General features: G+C 38.0%; 2 protein-coding genes across 5 annotated transcripts in view; one reads left to right on the top strand and one right to left on the bottom strand.

Moving 5' to 3' along the window:
• Nucleotides 1–830: 830 nt before the first annotated feature.
• Nucleotides 831–6,912, bottom strand: LOC149727410 (general transcription factor IIE subunit 1-like). Of its 2 annotated transcripts, XM_089889657.1 has the most exons (11): nucleotides 6,775–6,912; nucleotides 6,614–6,696; nucleotides 3,519–3,609; nucleotides 3,308–3,403; nucleotides 3,180–3,254; nucleotides 2,870–2,999; nucleotides 2,547–2,629; nucleotides 2,170–2,288; nucleotides 1,766–1,904; nucleotides 1,448–1,573; nucleotides 831–1,335 (listed from the first exon to the last, which is right to left on the bottom strand). In XM_089889657.1, exons 2-11 carry the CDS (start codon nucleotides 6,670–6,672, stop codon nucleotides 1,087–1,089), a joined length of 1,167 nt encoding a protein of 388 aa, XP_089745783.1. In that variant the 5' UTR covers nucleotides 6,673–6,696; nucleotides 6,775–6,912; the 3' UTR covers nucleotides 831–1,086. The 2 variants fall into 2 exon arrangements, with proteins under 2 accessions (XP_089745783.1, XP_089745782.1); XM_089889656.1 differs by having other exon boundaries at nucleotides 6,614–6,853.
• Nucleotides 6,913–7,171: 259 nt separating this feature from the next.
• Nucleotides 7,172–21,674, top strand: part of LOC149727411 (dynein axonemal heavy chain 5-like) — a 49,910-nt gene continuing 35,407 nt past the window's right edge. The window contains exons 1-34 of one of the 3 annotated variants that reach the window (XM_089889573.1): nucleotides 7,172–7,331; nucleotides 7,628–7,796; nucleotides 8,080–8,226; nucleotides 8,794–8,934; nucleotides 9,233–9,387; nucleotides 9,532–9,705; nucleotides 9,963–10,167; nucleotides 10,479–10,669; nucleotides 10,896–11,080; nucleotides 11,406–11,555; nucleotides 11,620–11,703; nucleotides 11,984–12,048; nucleotides 12,502–12,571; nucleotides 12,782–12,901; nucleotides 13,098–13,236; nucleotides 13,536–13,661; nucleotides 13,780–13,882; nucleotides 14,141–14,251; nucleotides 14,644–14,796; nucleotides 15,263–15,460; nucleotides 15,825–15,961; nucleotides 16,316–16,469; nucleotides 16,679–16,808; nucleotides 16,923–17,075; nucleotides 17,294–17,435; nucleotides 17,654–17,770; nucleotides 18,012–18,106; nucleotides 18,256–18,363; nucleotides 18,747–18,877; nucleotides 19,578–19,718; nucleotides 20,059–20,139; nucleotides 20,373–20,528; nucleotides 20,783–21,012; nucleotides 21,259–21,472. In XM_089889573.1, the coding sequence (XP_089745699.1) occupies nucleotides 7,264–7,331; nucleotides 7,628–7,796; nucleotides 8,080–8,226; nucleotides 8,794–8,934; nucleotides 9,233–9,387; nucleotides 9,532–9,705; nucleotides 9,963–10,167; nucleotides 10,479–10,669; nucleotides 10,896–11,080; nucleotides 11,406–11,555; nucleotides 11,620–11,703; nucleotides 11,984–12,048; nucleotides 12,502–12,571; nucleotides 12,782–12,901; nucleotides 13,098–13,236; nucleotides 13,536–13,661; nucleotides 13,780–13,882; nucleotides 14,141–14,251; nucleotides 14,644–14,796; nucleotides 15,263–15,460; nucleotides 15,825–15,961; nucleotides 16,316–16,469; nucleotides 16,679–16,808; nucleotides 16,923–17,075; nucleotides 17,294–17,435; nucleotides 17,654–17,770; nucleotides 18,012–18,106; nucleotides 18,256–18,363; nucleotides 18,747–18,877; nucleotides 19,578–19,718; nucleotides 20,059–20,139; nucleotides 20,373–20,528; nucleotides 20,783–21,012; nucleotides 21,259–21,472 (4,743 nt within the window). In that variant the 5' untranslated portion in view covers nucleotides 7,172–7,263. The remainder of the gene's footprint in view (nucleotides 7,332–7,627; nucleotides 7,797–8,079; nucleotides 8,227–8,793; nucleotides 8,935–9,232; nucleotides 9,388–9,531; nucleotides 9,706–9,962; nucleotides 10,168–10,478; nucleotides 10,670–10,895; nucleotides 11,081–11,405; nucleotides 11,556–11,619; nucleotides 11,704–11,983; nucleotides 12,049–12,501; nucleotides 12,572–12,781; nucleotides 12,902–13,097; nucleotides 13,237–13,535; nucleotides 13,662–13,779; nucleotides 13,883–14,140; nucleotides 14,252–14,643; nucleotides 14,797–15,262; nucleotides 15,461–15,824; nucleotides 15,962–16,315; nucleotides 16,470–16,678; nucleotides 16,809–16,922; nucleotides 17,076–17,293; nucleotides 17,436–17,653; nucleotides 17,771–18,011; nucleotides 18,107–18,255; nucleotides 18,364–18,746; nucleotides 18,878–19,577; nucleotides 19,719–20,058; nucleotides 20,140–20,372; nucleotides 20,529–20,782; nucleotides 21,013–21,258; nucleotides 21,473–21,674) is intronic. The other 2 variants (XM_089889571.1, XM_089889572.1) reach the window with 2 other exon arrangements.

The raw sequence follows: 21,674 nt of genomic DNA on the forward strand, positions 1-21,674 counted from the left end.
TTCTCACCTAAGTAGAAACCCACTACCATTGGCTGGGGGCTTGTCGTGCCGTAGTGGCTTTCCACCAACGCCAGCCACATAAACTATGAAGGTATTTTAATCATGTTCTTTATTTTGCAGAATTAGTTACATTAGATTGGGAATCGGCAATTCCTCGATTGAACAATAAACTATGAATTTCAAATTAACATTGTTTCACGTTTATTTAATATTTTTTCACGCCTTACTTCTTGTTACCATTAAGATCTAACAGGCAACTGTTAAAATGTAGTGGTCCAACTTTATTAGTGACATCATATTTGACCTTATGATGTAATAGGTGCCAGTAGGATAGTGACATCACAAATGGATTGAAGTGATGTCAACCAAAGCTTCTGCTTTATTCAGCTTAAAAGAAAACCCTTCTAAACACTCAGCACTTTAATTTAATTTCTTCAATAAAACATGGAAGCCAGCCGTAAGTTTACAAAACCAAGTGATCAATCCTGTAGGCCAGTGTTTCCCAACCTTTTTGGTTGCAGAGCTCTTCTGACTTTTGTTGACATCACTTTAATACATTCGTTGACATCACTTTAATACAATGTATTTCCTCTAAACAGCAAAATCACAACCCCATGAATTTCTCTTGAATACGGTATTAGGCCATAATGGAGTCACTTTGACTGTTGGAACCACTGCTCTACCATGTAGTGGTGAAGTACTCAGGTGTATTGAGCAACTGCTGCATATCTCTGCAGTTGCTGTATTGACCAAGGTGGTACGTACAACTACGAATACCATGTTTATCAATCCTCTGACTTCATCAACTTGTTATATTTCAACACAAAATATTTGTTACAATATTTCATTTATTCACTGCACATCATGAAAGATAAATATTGGCCAGTGTTTGTGAGGCGTTTATTGTAGGATGGGGAGGAGATGGGACACCTTTTCAATAAACTTTTGGAGTTAACAAAGAATATGTGGAGTCCTAGGACCATTGTTAATTATGTGGTAAAGGTGTTCCATCTCACCCCATAGTTTCTTATAATACAAAAGTTTCATCCCCAGTCATTCCTATTAACAGAGGAGTATGACACAAACTTAATCTTCCATAGCTTCGTACACTTGTTGTCCAATCCTTATATATTCGTCTTTCTCAGCCTCCGTCATCAACTCCACCAATGCCCCCCCCTGGTTGGCGACCTCATGGTAACTATATTGTTTCCCTGCTACCATGACAACCGCATCATCAGTGACATCATCAAACTCATCTGACTCGCTTGCATCATCATGGTTGTCATGGTAACTTGGAGCTGCCGTGACCTTTGACCTTTCTTGGACAATGAGCGTCTGTGATGTAATAGATGGTTAAATTATTATATTAGTTTATTGTCTATCAGAGGTGTTTAACTTGTAACTAATAAACAAATTGCCCATTGTTTGTATTATAAAAGTTTCCCACCTGTAGCACTTCGTTATTGGTTGATTTTGAATCTGTATCGTCCAATCGTGGCGCTTCGTTTCCATTGTTTGAATATGATTGGATAGAATCCCCGGTGACCGTACTTTCTGTCAACCAGCGTGGCATCTGGGGGAAAGGGGGGGTAGAGGGGGTGAATGAATGAGAGGGCAACACATTGGTGTTCCTTGTGTGGTGGGGCAACTACAATCGTTATGAGTTTTCAAAGAATAGAATACAGTTATGGGTTTAAATTAATATTGTTTCACTAGGACACATACACATTCATGACATCACACACTCAATTATGACATCACCAACCTCCTTTTTCTCTTCTTCCACTTTCCCCCCACCCCCCATATCAATGATAACTTCTTGTTTGTAATCAATATTAAGATCGGAACGCGTAGATGACCAATCCTCCCCGCTTCGTGGTTTCGATGCTCGGGCCTTCGGTGCACTGCGTGTCATACGTGCAAGTTCAAAGTTTGTGGGGTAAATACGTGTAGTATTGATTAAAAAATAAATAAATATATTTTGAGAGGCGACCCTCAACCTTTTCAAACAGAAGTGAAATTACTACCTCGCTGGCAAGTGTGTGTATTCAAATTTATCAAAAACATAGAAGATTTAAACCTACATTGTGTATCACCATTACCACTATGTATTTTATTCCCAGCGTAAACCATGATCTACAAATAGGAACAACTATGTACTGAACATACTTTGGATGAAGTTGTGGTATCAATGTAGGTTTAGGTTCCAGTATATCTTGCGATAACGTTATGTTTTCGACTTCTTTTAACATTTTGTACAACGGCTCCATCTGCTGGTTGAATCGGGCCTGGACATACATGATATAATAAGCATAGATATCATATAACTGGTACCTTTATCTCCAGCCCAGTGGTCACTAACAGGTTGGCCCAATTGTCAGCCATACATTAAACAATTACCTACAAAGTTACATACGTGGTAACTTGTAAGCGGGCACAAATGTATGGAACAGATCACACGTGTTATAACGACTGTCGTTGCCTCGCCATAGGAGAATAAAGTAAGTTACATACATTAAAGTAACAACATAGACATCATATATCACCTGTGAAGTACGAGCGTCCTGGTTCGACGCAGATTCCTTGTCCTCCAGAACCTCAGTCTTGCAATAAACACAGTTTAAAGTACCTGGGGATAAACATTGTGTCAATGTATTGTTGTAATGTGATCTTTTCATTATACAGATCCAATGTATGTTGTTTATCTTAACTTGACAGTCGGTCAATATAACATTACTACACCAGTGTTCTGTAACCTTGTGCACAATGGTGGCAGCATCGAGTCTTGAACCTTTGATCTTTGATGGGGAGCGCCCAAAACATGTTTTTATTTCTAGATATCAACCATTGAAATATATAAAGTTCTCACCAAACATTGGATCGATAAGTTGGTTGACCTCCAAGTCACTGTAAGTGTTCCCACATGTTGGACATTTGAAGGAAGGACGGTTGTTTGAATCTCTCTCGCGCGTCTCTATTCGTTTGTGCATGTGGTGTAACTGTGGAGGGGTGGGTTAAAGTGGTGTAACTGTGGAAGGTGGGGTTAAAGTGGGTGGGGCGGGTGGCTTTTTTTGCTCCATTTTATGCTATTATGATAAAATAAATCAAATTGAAATCAGTCTTACCTCTTCAAAAATCAACTAACTATTCGACTAATAAATATCTTTTCCCCAACTTACTTTATATTTTATAACGTTGGCCACCGTGCGATAATTGATGTAATAATAATTCTGCTTTGTTACTTTTCCATCCTCCTGTAATCAGTTGATTAACAAACTACAACATCGAAGATTAATTAATAAATTACCTGAGTTTCAACATAAGACCGAGATTTGAGAAACTTATCGTTTTTAAGTTTGTTTAAAACGACACGAAGTTGTTTTTTATCGAACTTCAACAATTCCTGTAGAAACAAATGTAATGTGGTGGCAAAATCACTCCTGATATACCAGTATGTAATATTCCATAGTATTTTTGTTTAAAACAAGCCATTATTATTAATAAGCAATCCACAGAACCTGGATGTCATCTTCTTTAACACATGGGTTTCTAACAAGAACATCAACTGCCAACCCAGATTCAATCCCGTAGAATCCACGGACGGTAAACCTGGTAATTGTGTAACTTGGTGGGTGATTACGAGTTAGTAAGTATACAACATTGTGGATAATTTTTTACCAAGGTGATCCTAGAATACAGATATTCTAGCGGCCATTTTCGATACCTTCTACTAGTACCACTAACCTAAAATTTGGACACTGTACTAACTAGACCCCAGCGGTACCGATTGTAAAATGAAAACTTTAAAATTCGAAAAAATATTAATTATGAATATTAATATTCGTCATAAAAACATATTTATAGAATTTTCTCCCGATCCAGCTTCGAATATGTTATAGCGCTAAGTGATACCTAAAATATGAAACATTATTTTCTTTAAAAAAGTGCGGGGATAGATGTTAAATATAAAAAAGTATGATCATAACTTGAATCATATAAATATTATATTTTTGATTTTTTTTGCGAAAATATAACTTACGCATACATCTATGTAGGTCACTAGCACGTTATCCCCATCGAAAAAAAAAATAATTTCAACTTTTTTTTATAACTGAATATTAATATTCGTCATAAAAACATGTTTATAGAATTTTCTCCCGATCCAGCTTCGAATATGTTATAGCGCTACGTAATACCTAAAAAATGAAATATCCTTTTCTTCAAAAAAGTGCGGGGAAGGGTTCAGAATACAAACAAGTATGAGGGTCATAACCCGAATCATACAAGTATTAAATTTAAAAATATTTCGGCGAAAATATAACTTACGCATACATCTATGTAGGTCACTCACATGTTATCCCTATCGAAAAAAAAATAATTTCAACTTTTTTTTATAACTGAATATTAATATTCGTCATAAAAATATATTTATAGAATTTTCTCCCGATCCAGCTTCGAATATGTTATAGCGCTACGTAATACCTAAAAAATGAAACATCATTTTCTTCAAAAAAATGCGGGGAAGGGTTCAGAATACAAACAAGTATGGTCATAACTTGAATCATATAAATATTAAATTTTCGATTTTTTTCGCGAAAATATAACTTACGCATACATCTATGTAGGTCACTAGCATGTTATCCCCATCGAAAAAAATAATTAATTTAATTTTTTTTTTAAATTTGAATATTAATATTCGTCATAAAAATATATTTATGGAATTTTCTTCCGATCCAGCTTTGAATATGTTATAGCGCCACGAAATACCTAAAAAATGAAAGATCGTTTTCTTCAAAAAAGTGTGGGGATGGATGTTAAATATTGTGGGGAGTACTAAATACTCGAATTTCGTGTTTATATATTTTATTTGCACGAACGCAAAAATAGTACATATTAATCCACATAAATGTTTTTTATAACAAAATTATAACAGTAAATATAAGAATATTGATATACCTAGTGAGGCTAAAAGTATCGGCGTTAAATGGTTTTGTATCAATTGCTCTGACTAATTTGTTTACTACCTATGATAACTATGTGTTTTCAGTTATATTCTACAGAAATCCGACGATGATCAACGAACAGCCAACGAGCCTATCAATTAATCTTAGAGGCTTCAAGAACAAACAATCTTTTGTATTAATTGAAACAAATAAATTAAAATTCTTGATATATTTCCAGGTACGTAAGTACGGACAGGAGAACCGTAAATAACCCCAAATTCGAGTAATTAATACTCTCCACAATATTTAACATCCATCCCCGCACTTTTTTGAAGAAAACGATATTTCATTTTTTTAGGTATTTCGTGGCGCTATAACATATTCAAAGCTGGATCGGAAGAAAATTCCATAAATATATTTTTATGACGAATATTAATATTCAAATTTAAAAAAATAAATAAATTAATTAATTTTTCGATGGGGATAACATGCTAGTGACCTACATAGATGTATGCGTAAGTTATATTTTCGCGAAAAAAATCGAAAATTTAATATTTATATGATTCAAGTTATGACCATACTTGTTTGTATTCTGAACCCTTCCCCGCATTTTTTTGAAGAAAATGATGTTTCATTTTTTAGGTATTACGTAGCGCTATAACATATTCGAAGCTGGATCGGGAGAAAATTCTATAAATATATTTTTATGACGAATATTAATATTCAGTTATAAAAAAAAGTTGAAATTAATTTTTTTTTCGATGGGGATAACATGTGAGTGACCTACATAGATGTATGCGTAAGTTATATTTTCGCCGAAATATTTTAAAATTTAATACTTGTATGATTCGGGTTATGACCCTCATACTTGTTTGTATTCTGAACCCTTCCCCGCACTTTTTTGAAGAAAATGATGTTTCATTTTTTAGGTATTACGTAGCGCTATAACATATTCGAAGCTGGATCGGGAGAAAATTCTATAAATATATTTTTATGACGAATATTAATATTCAGTTATAAAAAAAAATTGAAATTATTTTTTTTTTGGATGGGGATAACATGCTAGTGACCTACATAGATGTATGCGTAAGTTATATTTTCGCAAAAAAAATCAAAAATATAATATTTATATGATTCAAGTTATGATCATACTTTTTTATATTTAACATATATCCCCGCACTTTTTTAAAGAAAATAATGTTTCATATTTTAGGTATCACTTAGCGCTATAACATATTCGAAGCTGGATCGGGAGAAAATTCTATAAATATGTTTTTATGACGAATATTAATATTCATAATTAATATTTTTTCGAATTTTAAAGTTTTCATTTTAGAATCGGTACCGCTGGGGTCTAGTTAGTACAGTGTCCAAATTTTAGGTTGGTGGCACCAGTAAAAGGTATCGAAAATGGCCGCTAGAATATCTGTATTCTAGGATCACCTTGGTTAATTTTTTTTATTGCATGGCTGACAATTTAAACAGTGGATTAGGGATCACTGGAATAAAGCAATTGGCAGTGAAGACCCTTGAACCCATTAATTCTTGATTAGAGGAAGGCATGCTAACCAAGTTTGCCACAGCACCAGTATTTTGTTACATATGGGTATAATTTAAGAAACACAGTAACACCACCACCACACCATATATTAAAATACAAATCACTCTACCTGATCAATCGTTGCAAAGCATCCGGAACCTCACGAAGAATTTCTTCGTCTTTTTCCATCGAATATTAAACTTTACGAACAAACTGTAAGCACAGGAACGTAATATGTTTGGTTGATACGTTATAGAACAACCACTTGTTACGCGGGGTTACTATACACACCTTAAAAGTGAAACTTGGTAGTCAAAACTTAAAAAATATTTTTTTAATTTTAATCTTCGAAGTTGCAGTTTTGGGGATTCCCTCCGAATGTTTTGATTTTGTGTGATTTTTATGTTGTTTAAATCTAGCGGGGACCAAATAAAAAAAACATAACTTTGAAGTTGCAGTGTTTAACGTAATAACAAACAATCATAATTTTTAACTCGTGTTAAAATATTGTGAACATATAAATTAAAACGTAAACTCAGAGTCTTTGCTGAAACAAACACAGTGCACCAAACTTAACATTATTTATGATATAACTTATAATATTTTTGCAAGTTGTAAAATAATATAAAAACAAATGGGTTTCAAAATAATCCGTTGAAATTAAAGATCAAATATCGCCCTTTAGGTGGCGTAAAGATCTCCATGACAACTGTTGTTACGTCACAGTCACTCTCATTCTAGATTTTGTTCTGGAATAAGTAGTTTACTTATGATGTCATAATGGATGAACGTCATTGGTGGATTGCAACGAAAATTCAAGAAACTTTTCAAGTAGAGGACACGGACAGGTAAAAAAAGTTTAATTCAATTGCATATTAGCCTAAATTTTTAAACTACGGTTGCACATTATGTTTGCGATTTATGCGTATTTAGGCAATCTAATGAGCACTAAGGTCTAAGTGTATGTTGTGCGCCCATATAGGTGCCGATTTAATTACTAAATTTGGTAAAACTATATACTAGAATCCCTGCTAACCCTAACGTATTGCTTAATATGGAATGTCAAAGCATTCTTCACCCGCACCTACTACATATATAACTGCATGTGTGCTATAACATATATATAACATATTGTTACTTCCAGTCCAACTGTTCTTGAGCATTTTCTACTCGAAGTAAACAACTTTGAACTGGTCACCCAGTTCCTATCACCAGATGGCAGCAACAAGCTTTTCATCTACGGCCGTCGTCCAGAGAGTCGACCATGGATGACCGAAGATCTAAATATGGTTCCAACTCTCATGAACTTGAAGGTGAGTGGAGTATCATAAAGCCATGTGTTTTAACTGCTGATGCTCTATCGTGTACGTCTTATCCATAGCGTGTTTTAACGACTGTAGTTTTGCTGTTTATTCCCTTCTCTTTCTTGTTACAGTATTTTGGTTTTCCCTATTGTTTATAACCCTAGCCTGGTTTTGAAGCCAGGATTCGTGGTTTTCGCGTTTTCCAACCCTGACCTGGATTAGAATCTGGGATCCTTGGTTCTTTAACAGCACCCTTACTTCACCAACCACACAATACAACCCCCCATTACAGGGAGTTGGTCTAAATGAGTTGGTGTGTGTCTTCTTCCTCCGTCCCTCCACCTTAGCAGAGGTGGATCAGGTCCATATGCATAAACAAATATTCTGTGGGGAGATCAAGAACAATCCGCTCAACCAACTTTCAACCGTGCTTTCACAGGTAGCGGCGTCTTCATCTGTTTATAAGTTTTAATTATCATTTATTTCACCAAGAATAACTTCATATTACTCATTAATCAAATATAAATATTAATTTGTTCAGCTTTTTGTGGTTGTATTATTTTTTCAGTTGATTTTTAATTTGTATTATTCAAAATTAAAAACTAATAATTCACATCATTCATCCCAAGCATCGGAATCATCACCATCATCCATGTATGTTGTAGTCAAGTGTATCTTATAGAGCATCATGTATATATATGTACATCATGTATACATCATTCTAATGTAGTTTGTAGTACAGTGTATCACTATAGGTGAGTGGAAGTACCTCCATATTCATAAGTGTCTTGTCCATACACACATAAGCCCACAATGGTAGCAGCGTTGAGCATTGAACCCGGTATCACATAGGCTTTAGTCAAGCACTGTCACACAGAAGAAGATTATTGCGTAATGTAATAATACCAAACACCCACACCGCCACACTGGTTATGTCTTTTATACACCGTTAATGAGGGTAACCCACAATCCAAGTTTTACATACATTTAACATTACAATATCCAGGTATTCCTACCCATGGTTAAAGCTCAAGAGGATTGGGGTAAATGTGATGATGAACATAAACAACACTTCATTCACACTGTGGAGAAATACGTCAATGTTCTTGTTAACGCTACAAGCAAAAGTAAAGCTGTGAACCAACAGGTTGGTATGGCATTATAGTGGTTGTTAACTTGCTATATATTGTTTCTATGAATGGAGGCATTTAAGGAGACTTGAGCCAACTTTGTGTGGCTTTTGCTGCAGTTGTATATTTTAGAAAAATTGTTTTTAAAGTGTATGAAACACCCACAAAGGTATATACGCGTAACTGTTACATAAACTCCTTTGCAAACACAGGTTGTATGAAACAGAACACCCGTGTTATTACAACTGTCGTTGCCCCGCCATGCGAGGATAAATGAGCTACATTTTATTTCTTTACTTACTGTTCTGTCTCCAGATACTAAGGTTACCCGAGACATTGGTGACGCGAGAATTCGCCCAACATCGTATAAGCAGCACGTTTGATACCACCATCATACAAGCACACGAGGAAGTTCTGCATGAATGGATGCAAACTATTGATGGGGTGCTTAGTGAAGGGGAGGATGACAGGTAGGGTATAATGTTTCGTAAGTTTTTCTCAATCTTATTCCTACAGACCTAACACTTGCATACCATTTTTTTCCAAGAATAAAATCAAAGTTTTTACCTACATTAAGATTATCCAACACTCAGTTATACTTTCGTTTACCCCAGATTATTGGACATCCACTCCGGCCCACTAACGGAACTTGAGCGTTGGAAGCGACGACAGCGAGTATTAGCCGGCATCACTGAGCAGTTGAAGAGCAAGGAATGTAAGAATGTGCTCGGGGTTTTGATCCAAGTGAGGGCAAGGTCCCTTAGGAGGTGGAGGACGATTGATATCTCGTGAGTATTTGGTTATCCTGACTTCTATTTGATGGAGGTGTTTAACTTAGTGTATGAAAAACTTTTACTTACAATTTTTAATTTTGTGCATAGGTCTGTAATGCAGGTGTTTAAGTTGTGTCTTTTAGTCAAAGACACCGTACAATGTTCTTATTTGAAAAACTACAAAACATTTTAGAAAATACAGAGTTGGATCAAATATAACTAAATTGTTTCACTTTAATTTATCATAATACCTTCATTATGACATCACACAGGATAACAGATGCACAGAACGAGACGAAAGACAAAGTGAAATATCTTGAAGCCCTCCGGCGCCATCTAGAGGCCTTACATCACGAAACCAACCCAGTAAACGTTGTTAACGCGATATTACCAACACTAGTGGGAGCTATGAAGCAGATGGATTCAATATCGAGGTTCTACGCAAGAAGTGGTTATCTGGGGTTGCTGTGTTTGAAGGTGGGGTGTCGTATTAATTAGGATTGCCATTCTATGTACGTTTTTATATCAAAAGGTTTATACATTGGAAGTTGTGGTAATATATAGACCAACTCAAGTCTACATCCAATGTCAAATGGCATAAAATATTTCTTTGTAACTTACTATGACAGGTTACTTACCACTCGCTTTGTGGCAAAATATTGGTTCTCCTGGTAAACCTACACGATTGCATCCCATGTTCACTTTGGATTGCCATAGAAACTCACTGTATAAAATATGCAAGAAAAGCCTGAAAAGACCATTCTATTATGATTGTCTTTCATTTTCAGATCGGCAACCAACTAGCCACGCTGTGTCGGGACCACGTCGGTGAGGTCCTCCGTAATCCTCCGGATCTATGGATGTTGATCAAGGATGAGATAGAGAGGGAGGATCCTCCACCTCCAAGCTTCAAGGTTTTCAAGAAAGGGAGTAGGAAGAAGGAACTGATGCATGAAGATGATCATTCATTGGTTGGGAGGTGAGGGGAGGGGGAGGTTTAAGGGGGTTGTTTGTTGAGTAAAGGAGGGAGGAGGATGAGGCATTGGTTGATAATGTGGGGGTAGTTTGTGGATTTAGAGACCTAAAGTTTTTACACAATGTACAATAAAACCTATTTTAAATTCATACCACATTCTGTCTTATTACACAACTTCTGTTTACTTTTCTAACTATCAAGCATATCAATTAATTCCCCATCCACCCAGACTCCGTGCATGCCTTGCCCTACAAACCTTCTACCGTGATGTGGTTCGTGGTCTGCGTGACACACTCGGCACCACCAACACTAACGCTCATAGTTTGGCGCAATCTGTCAGTTCATTGGATGCCCCACCACCCAAGGTGAAGGGGAAGAGGGCAAAGCTCAATATTGGTTCGATCGTGTCTACAGGTGAGGTTGGCAGTGAGCATGAGGTATTTGTGGTTATGTTGTGTATCTTGTAGTCAAAGGGAGCCAAGGTTGAAGCTCCAATATACCATTGTGGGCGTATCAGTCCTTGGGAAAGTTACTTAATGGCAATTGCTCCAACCCAGTGGTCGCTAATGAGTTGTCCAAATTATCAGCGATACATAAAAACAATTACTCACACAGTTACATATGTGGTAACTTGTAAGCGGGCATGAGGTGTATGAAACAGAACACCCGTGTTATAACAACTGTAGTTGCCCCGCTACACTTACGTTAGGCCAACAATAACACCCACACCTACCACCAGCTCCCACAGAAGCGAAGGAACCGAACACATTCAACTGCGGTATTCCGTTATTTGATGACGATGCGATCCTCGTTAATCTGGATCTTGTCGCGGGGAAGATGAAACAGACACTAGATGTCCTCGCATCACTTCGGCAATTCAATAAACTTGGTAAGTTTAAACTAATTAAAGTATCTTTGTGATGTCACCACCTCACATTATGATGTCATAACAGCCAAAGACTCAGTGGGGCTTCCCCGACCAAGGTTGGAAGATATTCCATCGGGGCAAAACGATTCAAACGTTGATGATAAGTCAGGTGGGTTCTCTCGTTATTGGTGGGTTCTCTTATGATGTCATGTTGGAGACATGAAGCAATATATGTTAACAACCTTATTCAAATTGCAAATAGAGTTAGTGCTTCATGCATTGTTAGTAATCAATATACAATAAGCAAGTAACTTGGCCTATATACAAGGTGGCAGACATATAATGACAAAGTAATCAGTAAATACAACGTTTACATATAACATGACACATAGGTAGGTAAAGTATCTCCACCCTGTTCTGATTGGTTGGTTTAATCATGTGACTTACAGTGCGACCAGCATCACCTAGTGGCCAGGATGAAGCATCGAAAGTTGCTGGTTGTTCCTCGTTTACCGTGAGTTGATAATATATTGTCAGTGTGAGTATTGGGTATGATTTTATAGATTGAAATTAATCGCTGTGTTGTTTTAATATAACAGCAAGAATAACAATGAGTTGATTGCAATATGGTGGTGTGTTGTAATATGGTGGTGTGTTGTAATATGTTGGTGTGTTGTAATATGGTGGTGTGTTGCAATATGGTGGTGTGTTGTAATATGGTGGTGTGTTGTAATATGGTGGTGTGTTGCAATATGGTGGTGTGTTGTAATATGGTGGTGTGTTGTAATATGTTGGTGTGTTGTAATATGTTGGTGTGTTGTAATATGTTGGTGTGTTGTAATATGGTGGTGTGTTGTAATATGGTGGTGTGTTGTAATATGTTGGTGTGTTGTAATATGTTGGTGTGTTGCAATATGTTGGTGTGTTGTAATATGGTGGTGTGTTAAACACAATGTTGAATAAACAGCAGCGAGGACAACACGGGATGTTGACGGTTCCCGAGGAAGACGAAGATTTGGACGATGACTTTAGTTCAGGTGATAACATCCATGGTGTGGTAATTGTAACTTATGTTAAAGACTGTCAAAAATACTAAAGTGTCGGTCAAATACAACTTAACATAGGAAAGCCACTCTTATGATGTTTCGCCATATTGCAAAGGAAACTGTGGTTCCTTGGTTAAAATCACAAACTAAACAATTTCTAGAAAATCTCTTTAAAATAATTTGTTTTATCTTTTATTCCAGGGTTTCACCGAAAATCTGCAAAGTTTGTTGAAAGCGAATCCGATATTTACGAGGCCACCGACCAATCATTGGCCTCCACGTCTCCGGTTCAATCTAATTATAATGCGGCCAATTTCCTAAGTAAGGGAGGGCGGGAAGTCTGATGGAATGGCTTAAAACCTTTTCCTCTTGAATTTTTGGGGCGCTGTTTACTTTTAAAAACACAATCAGGAAATATGGGATAGTATAACGGTATCCATCTTACTCTATAGTCAAGTAGATATATTGAGATAAATATCAAATGCTTAGAGTCAATAAATCATCTTTGTTCCCCCAGGACACTTATACACCTCCGATGATGAAGGGCCTTCCATCTCCTCCATTATCAATGAGAATCTTTCATCTACAATCAAATCAATGTCCGGGAGGATTACAACATCCATGATACTGGATCTGCAGAGGAAACAGAAGGATAGGTGGGTTGGGGGTAAAACGGGGTGGGTTGGGGGTAAAACTGGGTGGGTTGGGAGTAAAACGGGGTGGGTTGGGGTTACAACGGGGATACATAACTACTACTTTGGTCATAGGCGTAATTTTATAAGATGATGAGTTCCAGAACCCCAGTTCTTAATATAATCTAATGGTTACTATTTCAAAATGAGAAATTTTGAGTCAACTTTAGCCAAAATTTAAGATCGATTGCTGTAGATCCAACCCATGTTGAATAGAAGATGCCCTATGTATATACCCCTATACATTATAACCCCTACCCCAGATTTGACGAAGCGTTCACCTACTTTACCCACCTCACCAACAACCTTGATCAACTACTCGCCGTTTATCTACAAGCAGTGTTTGCTAAACCAATCAAAACTCAACAAGGGTTGTCTATATTGTCCAAGTAAGTATTATGTCATAATTATGATTGATGATGTCACTATCAATAATTATTCATAGAATAAATTTTGCAGATAACCAACATAGATATCAAATATTATAACATAAAAACACCATTCCAGGTTCCAATCAGTGACCCAACGACCACGTTTGAAAGATTTATTCAGCGAAAAATATTGCGACGTTTTTGCCATGTTTGCCAAGGAGCTTGAGTCTATACAAGAGGTGAGGGGTTGGCGTAACATAGATATATAAATTGGGGTGGGGGCGCCAAACCTGGGGTGGCAGGACTCGTTTGAATTTCCTGCATTGTAATAAAAAGTGTCTGCAACTCCTACAAAAGGCTTATGGGCGAACTGTATGTTGTGATAATCTCTCGCCTTAATCCAGTAACAGTGTTGTGGAACCTCACCCACATAGAATAGTAATGTATATATTACCACCCTATATATTCTATATTTCATCATAATCCCCACATTACAGATGTACGAGAAGAACAAGAACGACCCCATAGTACCCAGGGATGCCCCTCCTGCTGCTGGGGCTATATATTGGTCACGCCAGTTGTTAGCTCATATAGAGGATCCAATGAAGGTGGGGGGGGGGTAGTAACAATAATACAATATGATATAATAATGTGGACGTGTGGTTTATTATTATTAACACAGTTGGTGAACAAATGTGTTTTGTTGTGTTGGTGCACAGTAAAAACAATACATTCTGTAATAATTTGAATTGTATTTTTACTGGTTTAAATCAGGTTTCATTTTGGCATGCCAGACTCTATTTATCATCCAAATACTTATATTTACCGAACTATTAATTATTCTGCTGTTTCACCAGTACAAGTTTGTTACAAGATAATGCTATGAAGTTGATTGCAATGATACCATTTAATTACAAGAGCAGTTTTAAGTATTTGAATACCAAATTCTAATACTTACTAATAACAAGTAATATAAAACTATCATGTTATTCCCTACCAGGCTTTCCACGAGAACAAGTCCCTACCCCAAGACAAGGGATACCATCGTACTGTCAAGTTATACAACAGACTTGCCACGGCACTCGTCACGTACGAAGCGATGTGGTTTCAACAGTGGTGTAAGGTGGTGGATGGGGGGTTGTCGGGCCTCAGGGTGGGTGGAGGCTGTATGTTGTATTATTGAATGAATTTAGTTTGTTTTGGATCTCGTTAGCAAAGTCGGATTAATATACAAAAGCGAAAAGACGGGAAGTAGCTATAAACGACAGTCGTTATAACATGTGAATGGTAAAAGGGGATCACCAAACTTATTCAATTAAAGGCCTGACCATTACTCCACCAGGCTTAATGTAAAAACCTAGTGTGGGAACTTTGTAGTGCATGATCAAAGTCCATTTAGATGCAGTATGCTTGAAGTGTACGATAATATTAATATATTTAAGCACATTTGTTAAGACTTTCGCCTTTGCTTCTAATTTCCTTCTCTTTGTTGTTTTAATCAATTAATATAAACCAAAGTTAACATTGTAGTCAGTTGCTGTCGTGTTAGAGAAGATAAATATCAATTATGTTATAATAACACATAGTAAACATTCCAATGATCATCTTCTTCATCCTAGATCCCGATTCTGAAGCAAGAGGAGGGTGAATTGATGGTGAACGTTGATCATCAGACTCTTCATCTCATCCAAGAGTCAAAGTGGATGTTGAGGATGAAGTTGGAGATCCCCGATGGTGCGAGGAAGGTCCTCTTCCAGGAGCGACAGTTCAAGTTGTATAAGAACCATCTGGAACATTGTTTGAATGAATACAAGAACGTAAGTGAGGGGTATGGTTGTATAAATGCAGATACAGATAACGAGTGTACACCAAGACATGTCCGGCACATAGCTCAGTGGTTAAGCTTGTATTAAATACTGGAACCAAATACTCAATACCTCTACCATGGTGTCTGTGTTGCAAGATAACACATAATAAATGTCGCTGCCAGACAAGACATCGATCTAATGGAACTCTTCTGATAAATTTCGGGCACTTATTTCGCCTTCAATTCTCCTTTATCTTGGTTTCCAAGTATCTGCATGGCAGCCACAGCCTATGTTTATTGTCTATGTTTGTGTAACAATGTATCTTTGTTTATACTTATGTGTATGGTTTATATATTACCACCACACCACCCAGGTATGCGGGTTGATACCTCCTCCTTTCCTCACCCTGTTCAAACCTCACACTGATTCAGTCGTCCAATGCTTACAAGCTGGTCTCACATCTATTACATGGGATAGCATGAATATTGATGCTTTTCTACATAAAGCAAGGTTAGTAGGGGGGGAGTGTGTGGTGTGCATGGTCTCAGGTTTGCCTCACTGAAGACCTCACCCTTATAGAACAGAATCTCTATTATTGAGTGTCTATAAACTGCCTCAGTGGGGTCTAGATGGTAGCACCCTGGGTGTTGGGGTAATGGGGTCTAGATGGTAACACCCTGGGTGTTGGGGTAATAGACCTACATTCCAGGTCTCGGGTGTGCCTCACTCTTATAGAATGCCTATTATTTAGAAATATATGTAAATCTTAGTGGGGCCTGGATGGTGGTACATTGGGTGTTGGGGTAAGAGACATATGGGACATGACAATAACCACCCACCCACAATAATAACACCCCCCCTCAGATCCACAACCCAGAGGTTGAAGTCGATCGTGGAGAAAGTAACGGATGTAGTGGAACAAAAGATCGAAAGGAAGATCTTGGAAACGAGGGATCTTGTGTTGTTTGATGAGGAGGAGGTGCTTGGGAGGACATGGGAGAATGAAGAGTTGTTGAAGGTAAGAGAGTGGGTGCTTGGGGGGGAAAAGGGGGGTAGAAAGTCTGCTTTTGTGGGGAAGATTTTTTTCACATAGATTTTTATCAGAAATAATAAGTTTTGATGACGCTTTCGAAAACAATGAAAAAATGTTTTTATCTAAACAGTCCTTTCAATGTTTTTTTTGCTATAGAGTGAAAGCTTGGTGTAACAATGTTTATTGTTATGTAGACAATCCAACAAAACATTGAAAGAAAGGGGCAATTGTTACGAGACAATGTGATGTCAATAGAGGGATCCATTCATGACATCATAATGATATTATCAAGCAGTAGAATCAACAGTGCTGATCATCATCAAGGTTGGTATAGTGGGGGTTCTGGTGTCTATTGTATATAATGTATATTAGGTGTGGTATCTGCTGTGATCACGAGGTTAAATAATCCACATTACTTAAACTGACCCCCCCCCACAGGTGCCGTTCCACCCAACGTAGCAAAAACATCAAATTCGCGAAAATTTCGTCGCAACGTTCGCGGTGGTAGTGGATCAACAGCCACTGGAGGCAGCAATGAGTCATCTAACGCGACCTTTGATCTTCAGCAAGAAGTTGTTGAAAGAATATTCAGTTAGTTTATTTATTGCATTTATCGATCAGTAAACATTACAACCAAAGAACCAATACAGTAGATTTTTTGACATTTTGTGTGTCTTTTTAATTATGTGGTTAATGCAATATATTTTAACTCTGCTTGTTCGTATAGACACCTAACAGCAGGGTTAAAGCTGTTATAAAGTTCAAACATGATGTCACCCTCAAAACCCCTAACATTATTTCACCCACAGTGCACTTCAACAAGCGTACGTACGCGAGCGTGTTGACATCTGTCCGTCAATCGCTGAACAAACTATCTGTTGCCATGGGAGCCGATGCCAACCATTCAACAACCGCCATCAACTATTCTAGACCTGGAAGCTCGCAATCAAGGTAAGAATACACCGTGCACAATACTTGATATGTTTCAATATGACAGCGAAGATGAAACTAATCTAAACAACCAAGAGAAGGATATTAACAGCAAAACGACATTGGTTAAAACTTGCAAAGCATTAAAAATACTTTTTTTAAATCAAAGCGTGGCTACTAAACCCACAATAAACCATGCATACCTTAAACACCACCCCCTAACCTTACCTCCCCCACAGTTCGGACATCGCACGAACCGATTCTTCGCTGTCCTTCATCTCTACTGCCTCCTGGTGGGAGGATTGCATCGTACACGAGCAAGAGGAAGGAACGCTTAAGTTTAAAGTCAAGATCAAGTATGTGTTGTGGTTTCGTTGCGGTATGTGGTGTTGCTTAACTGCGAACACGGGTTCAAGGCTCAATGCCGCCACCATTGTGTGTCCTTGGTCACTAATTAATATTGAACCATGCTCAGAAAAACAATCACTAACTGGTAAGCGGGCACGAGGTGTATGAAACAGAACACCCGTATTTTAACGACTTTTGTTGCCCCGCCATGCGAGGATAAATAAGTTAACTTTATCCGCATCTCAATAGGTTCCGAATCCCAGACATCGTACTCGACCCTCCATTGTCCTCGGTTCAACAAACAATCGATGATATTGTGGAGTCAATAATCAACGTAACACGAGGTAATAATCAACATTGTTAAGTGGAGTAAAATATAAACGGATTATAGAAGAGGTTATTTAAAATGTTATGTAAGTGTCTTGCCAGCAAATGTTTCATACATAGTTTCCGTCCAACACCTTTTTAACCAACGGTGCTTCCCCTAACCTAGGAATAGGTTGGTGGGCAGGGCCGAACAAGAACGAAAATTATGAATCGGATATTTTGGTGGACGAGAATATTTCAAACCAACGAGTCGCCCTAAATTCGCTGACTAAAGGTGAGATATGTGATGTCATAGTTGATATTGTTGTCTAATATATTGTTACTATTGTACACAATCACCCATAAGGTTGTGGGCGTATGTGTCCTTGGGCAAGAGACTTAACGGTAATTGCTCCAACCCAGTGGTTACTAATGGGTTGTCCAAATTATCAGTCATGCAGAAAACAATCACTTACAAAGTTACATACGTGGTAACTTGTAAGCGGGCACGAGGTGTATGAAGCAGAACACCTGCGAACGAGGTGTATCACGAGGTGTATGAAGCAGAACACTATGAAATGTAGATAGTGAATGTAACTTATTGATGCACACAGTGATAACACCCGTGTTATAACAACTATCCATAAGCTACATTCACTATGTATTCATCCCCCACAGGTTTGAAACCCCATGTAAAACAATACCTACTGAAACTTTCCCAATACAACTTCTTATGGCGCGAGGACATGCAACGTTCGTACACAAAGTTTATGGACATGGAACCTGAGATGTCGGCCATAAGAAAGGAGGTGGGTGGGGTGTTAAAGGAGGTGGGTGGGGTGTTAAAGGAGGTGGGTGGGTTGTTAAAGGAGGTGGGTGGGTTGTTAAAGGAGGTGGGTGGGTTGTTAAAGGAGGTGGGTGGGTTGTTAAAGTAGGTGGGTGGGGTGTTAAAGGAGGTGGGTGGGGTGTTAAAGGAGGTGGGTGGGTTGTTAAAGGAGGTGGGTGGGGTGTTAAAGGAGGTGGGTGGGGTGTTAAAGGAGGTGGGTGGGGTGTTAAAGGAGGTGGGTGGGGTGTTAAAGGAGGTGGGTGGGGTGTTGTAACAGTGAGTTTAGTGGGAATTGGAGAGTAGTAAAGTGGATTGTTGTAGCTTGTAGGGGTTGGGGGGCAACAAGGTGTCATGTACACTTGGATATATTTGTGGCAGAACACTTTTTAATACTTAGTTGTTAATGTATAACTATTGATGCAGTCAGCATAACTGGCTGTTTTGACTTATAAAGTTTAACACTCAGTAACAACCATAGATACGGCAGCCAAACTTGAATCCTCCATATTTTACTCAGCACCTGCTAAAACTTTTTCGAAAATTATTTTTAATTGGTGAAATTATTGTGGTGGTAAAACAACCCCTACATTTGAGCAATATGCTGGCCTATAATCAGTGTATAATGACTTACCTTACCCTAAAAAGTCACCCATATAGAAAATTACAACGACCTTCTCATCCAGGTTGAATATCTACTTGAGGTGGAGAAGAAGATTTCCTCCATACCAACCAGCCTATCATCGGGGTCGGTGATATTGTGCCCAACCCCTGTACGCGATGCTTTGCAGGGGTTGGCTGCTGCATGGAAGACACAGTATGCTATGGTGGGTTGGGGGGTGTTGGGATGGGGGGGTTGGTGGGTGAAAAACACAATATGTATAACTTTTAAAAGTTACCTAGGTAAGGTAGTAGGGGGGGGGGGGGTTATTAAAATGAGAATAACCTTCCAAGCGCATGGTCCACTGTAGAGACACTGGATGTCAATGGCTGATGTTATCTTATACAATCGGCCTATAAGAGTCAGTATAGTTATATTTGTAATGCCTGGGTTGGTTGGGGTTGTAGTTTGGTTTGGTGTGGTATATTGCATCAACATTCAACACAAATATAAACTTGAATATAAACTGTGGCCCCCGTTCACATCAACACTTGTTTCAACCCCAGGTTCTCCACGAGGATGCAAAGAAGAAGTTGGACGGAGTCGTTCAATATCGGAACAATGTCCAACACCGGCTATCTGCTCCGGTGAGTTGGCTGCAACTAGTAAAGTTGATCTGTAGGAACTTAATATGTTGAATAAATTTAGTTGTATTATTATTGAAACTGTGTTGAAAATTTAAAAAGCAAACACTTCAAAAAAACCTTAAAAACAGCTCTCAAAAGTTGTTTTGCCCAAAAATTTGCCTAGCCTTTGTTAAATGGTTCCTTGACCTGTTGTTGGCCCATAGTCACCCGTAATACAACCCCCATAACCCCAGGTCATGACACTTGACCAGTTGAACAGCACCCTTGGATTATTGGATGAAGTCCATGATATGGAAAACAAGATAGATGATGTCTATCTTCCAATAGAAATCATGTATGATAAACTAAAGGAATACGATCTTAGATTGGCGAGGGCTGAACTACAACAGGTGAACTTACTTACGTGGGACTTGACCTCTGCACCTTTGGCTGTTTATATCCAATATATATGCTACCATTTGAAAGGACTTTTTTAACCAAACATCTGTATATTTCATGTATAATGTGTTTTCAAAAAAGTAATTGTCCCTTGGTCGATTATTTCATTATTTGTGTTATTTTAATAAACATGTTTTTTGTCATCGTTGAAAACATACAGTTAACACAAATATAAGGACATTACCATCACATATATGTTATACAGGTTGCGAAGTTGCGTGAAAAGTGGGGCGAGTTGGTACAGTTCGCTGACGGTCTCGGCCACACATTGGTGAAGGAACGACGAACTTCATTTGAGCAAGAGCTTGATAAACAACTGAAGACTTTCGTGGTTGAGGTGATACAACTACGTAACGCGTTCGATGCTCAAGGACCAGCGGTACCAGGTGTGCGGCCCGCTGAAGCTGTACAAAAGCTTAATGACTTCCAGAACAGGTGGGTTGTGATGTTATAATGGTTGAAGGTATGACATCATAATGTTGATTGTGTTCAATCCGTGTATATGCAATTATTGGTTGGAATGTAATTTATTTATTATTGTGGGGGTAAAGACAGTTATTATAACACAAGTGAAACATATATCTCTTTTATAGTAAACTATTCAACTATTCTGTGGGCTTTTTGTTACACTTTCACTTGAACCTGACTGTTATTGTTTAAATATTATTTTTATTTCACCAGATACACGTTATACGACGCTAAGCGAAAAACTTTGGACTCAGTTCAGCGATTGTTTGGGATTCCCCCTAAACCGTTCCCAGAGTTGGACAAAACTGGGGAGGAATTAAAGTTACTGGGGATGTTGTACGGATTGTTCCAGAAGTTTATTGCGTTTGATCGGAAGTTTCGTGAGACTTTATGGGAGGGAGTGGATCTACATGCAGCTAACACTGAGGTGGGTGGTTTGTTCTTGGGGGAGGGAGTTGTTATAACACAGGTATTTCACACACCTTGTGCCAGCTTACAAGTTACCACGTATGTTACTTTGTGGGTGATGAACATTCACTCACCTTATTATGCATAACATTTTCGGATGCACATTAAGGCTAACAATTTAGACAAGCCATTAGTGAACATTGGGTCGAACTAATTGCCAT

Source organism: Ciona robusta, chromosome 12 (assembly GCF_009617815.1).
Source record: "Ciona robusta chromosome 12, ASM961781v2".
In the NCBI taxonomy this organism is placed as follows: domain Eukaryota; kingdom Metazoa; phylum Chordata; class Ascidiacea; order Phlebobranchia; family Cionidae; genus Ciona; species Ciona robusta.

What these genes read in the sequence shown, in the direction of transcription:
- LOC149727410 (XM_089889657.1), bottom strand. Translation starts at nt 6,672, where the DNA reads ATGGAAAAAGACGAAGAAATTCTTCGTGAGGTTCCGGATGCTTTGCAA. An exon ending in CCAACGTTATAAAATATAAA is followed by an intron (nt 3,000 to 3,179) that starts GTAAGTTGGGGA and finishes ACCCCTCCACAG; the next exon opens with TTACACCACATGCACAAACG. An exon ending in AGGACGCTCGTACTTCACAG is followed by an intron (nt 2,289 to 2,546) that starts GTGATATATGAT and finishes ATGTATGTCCAG; the next exon opens with GCCCGATTCAACCAGCAGAT.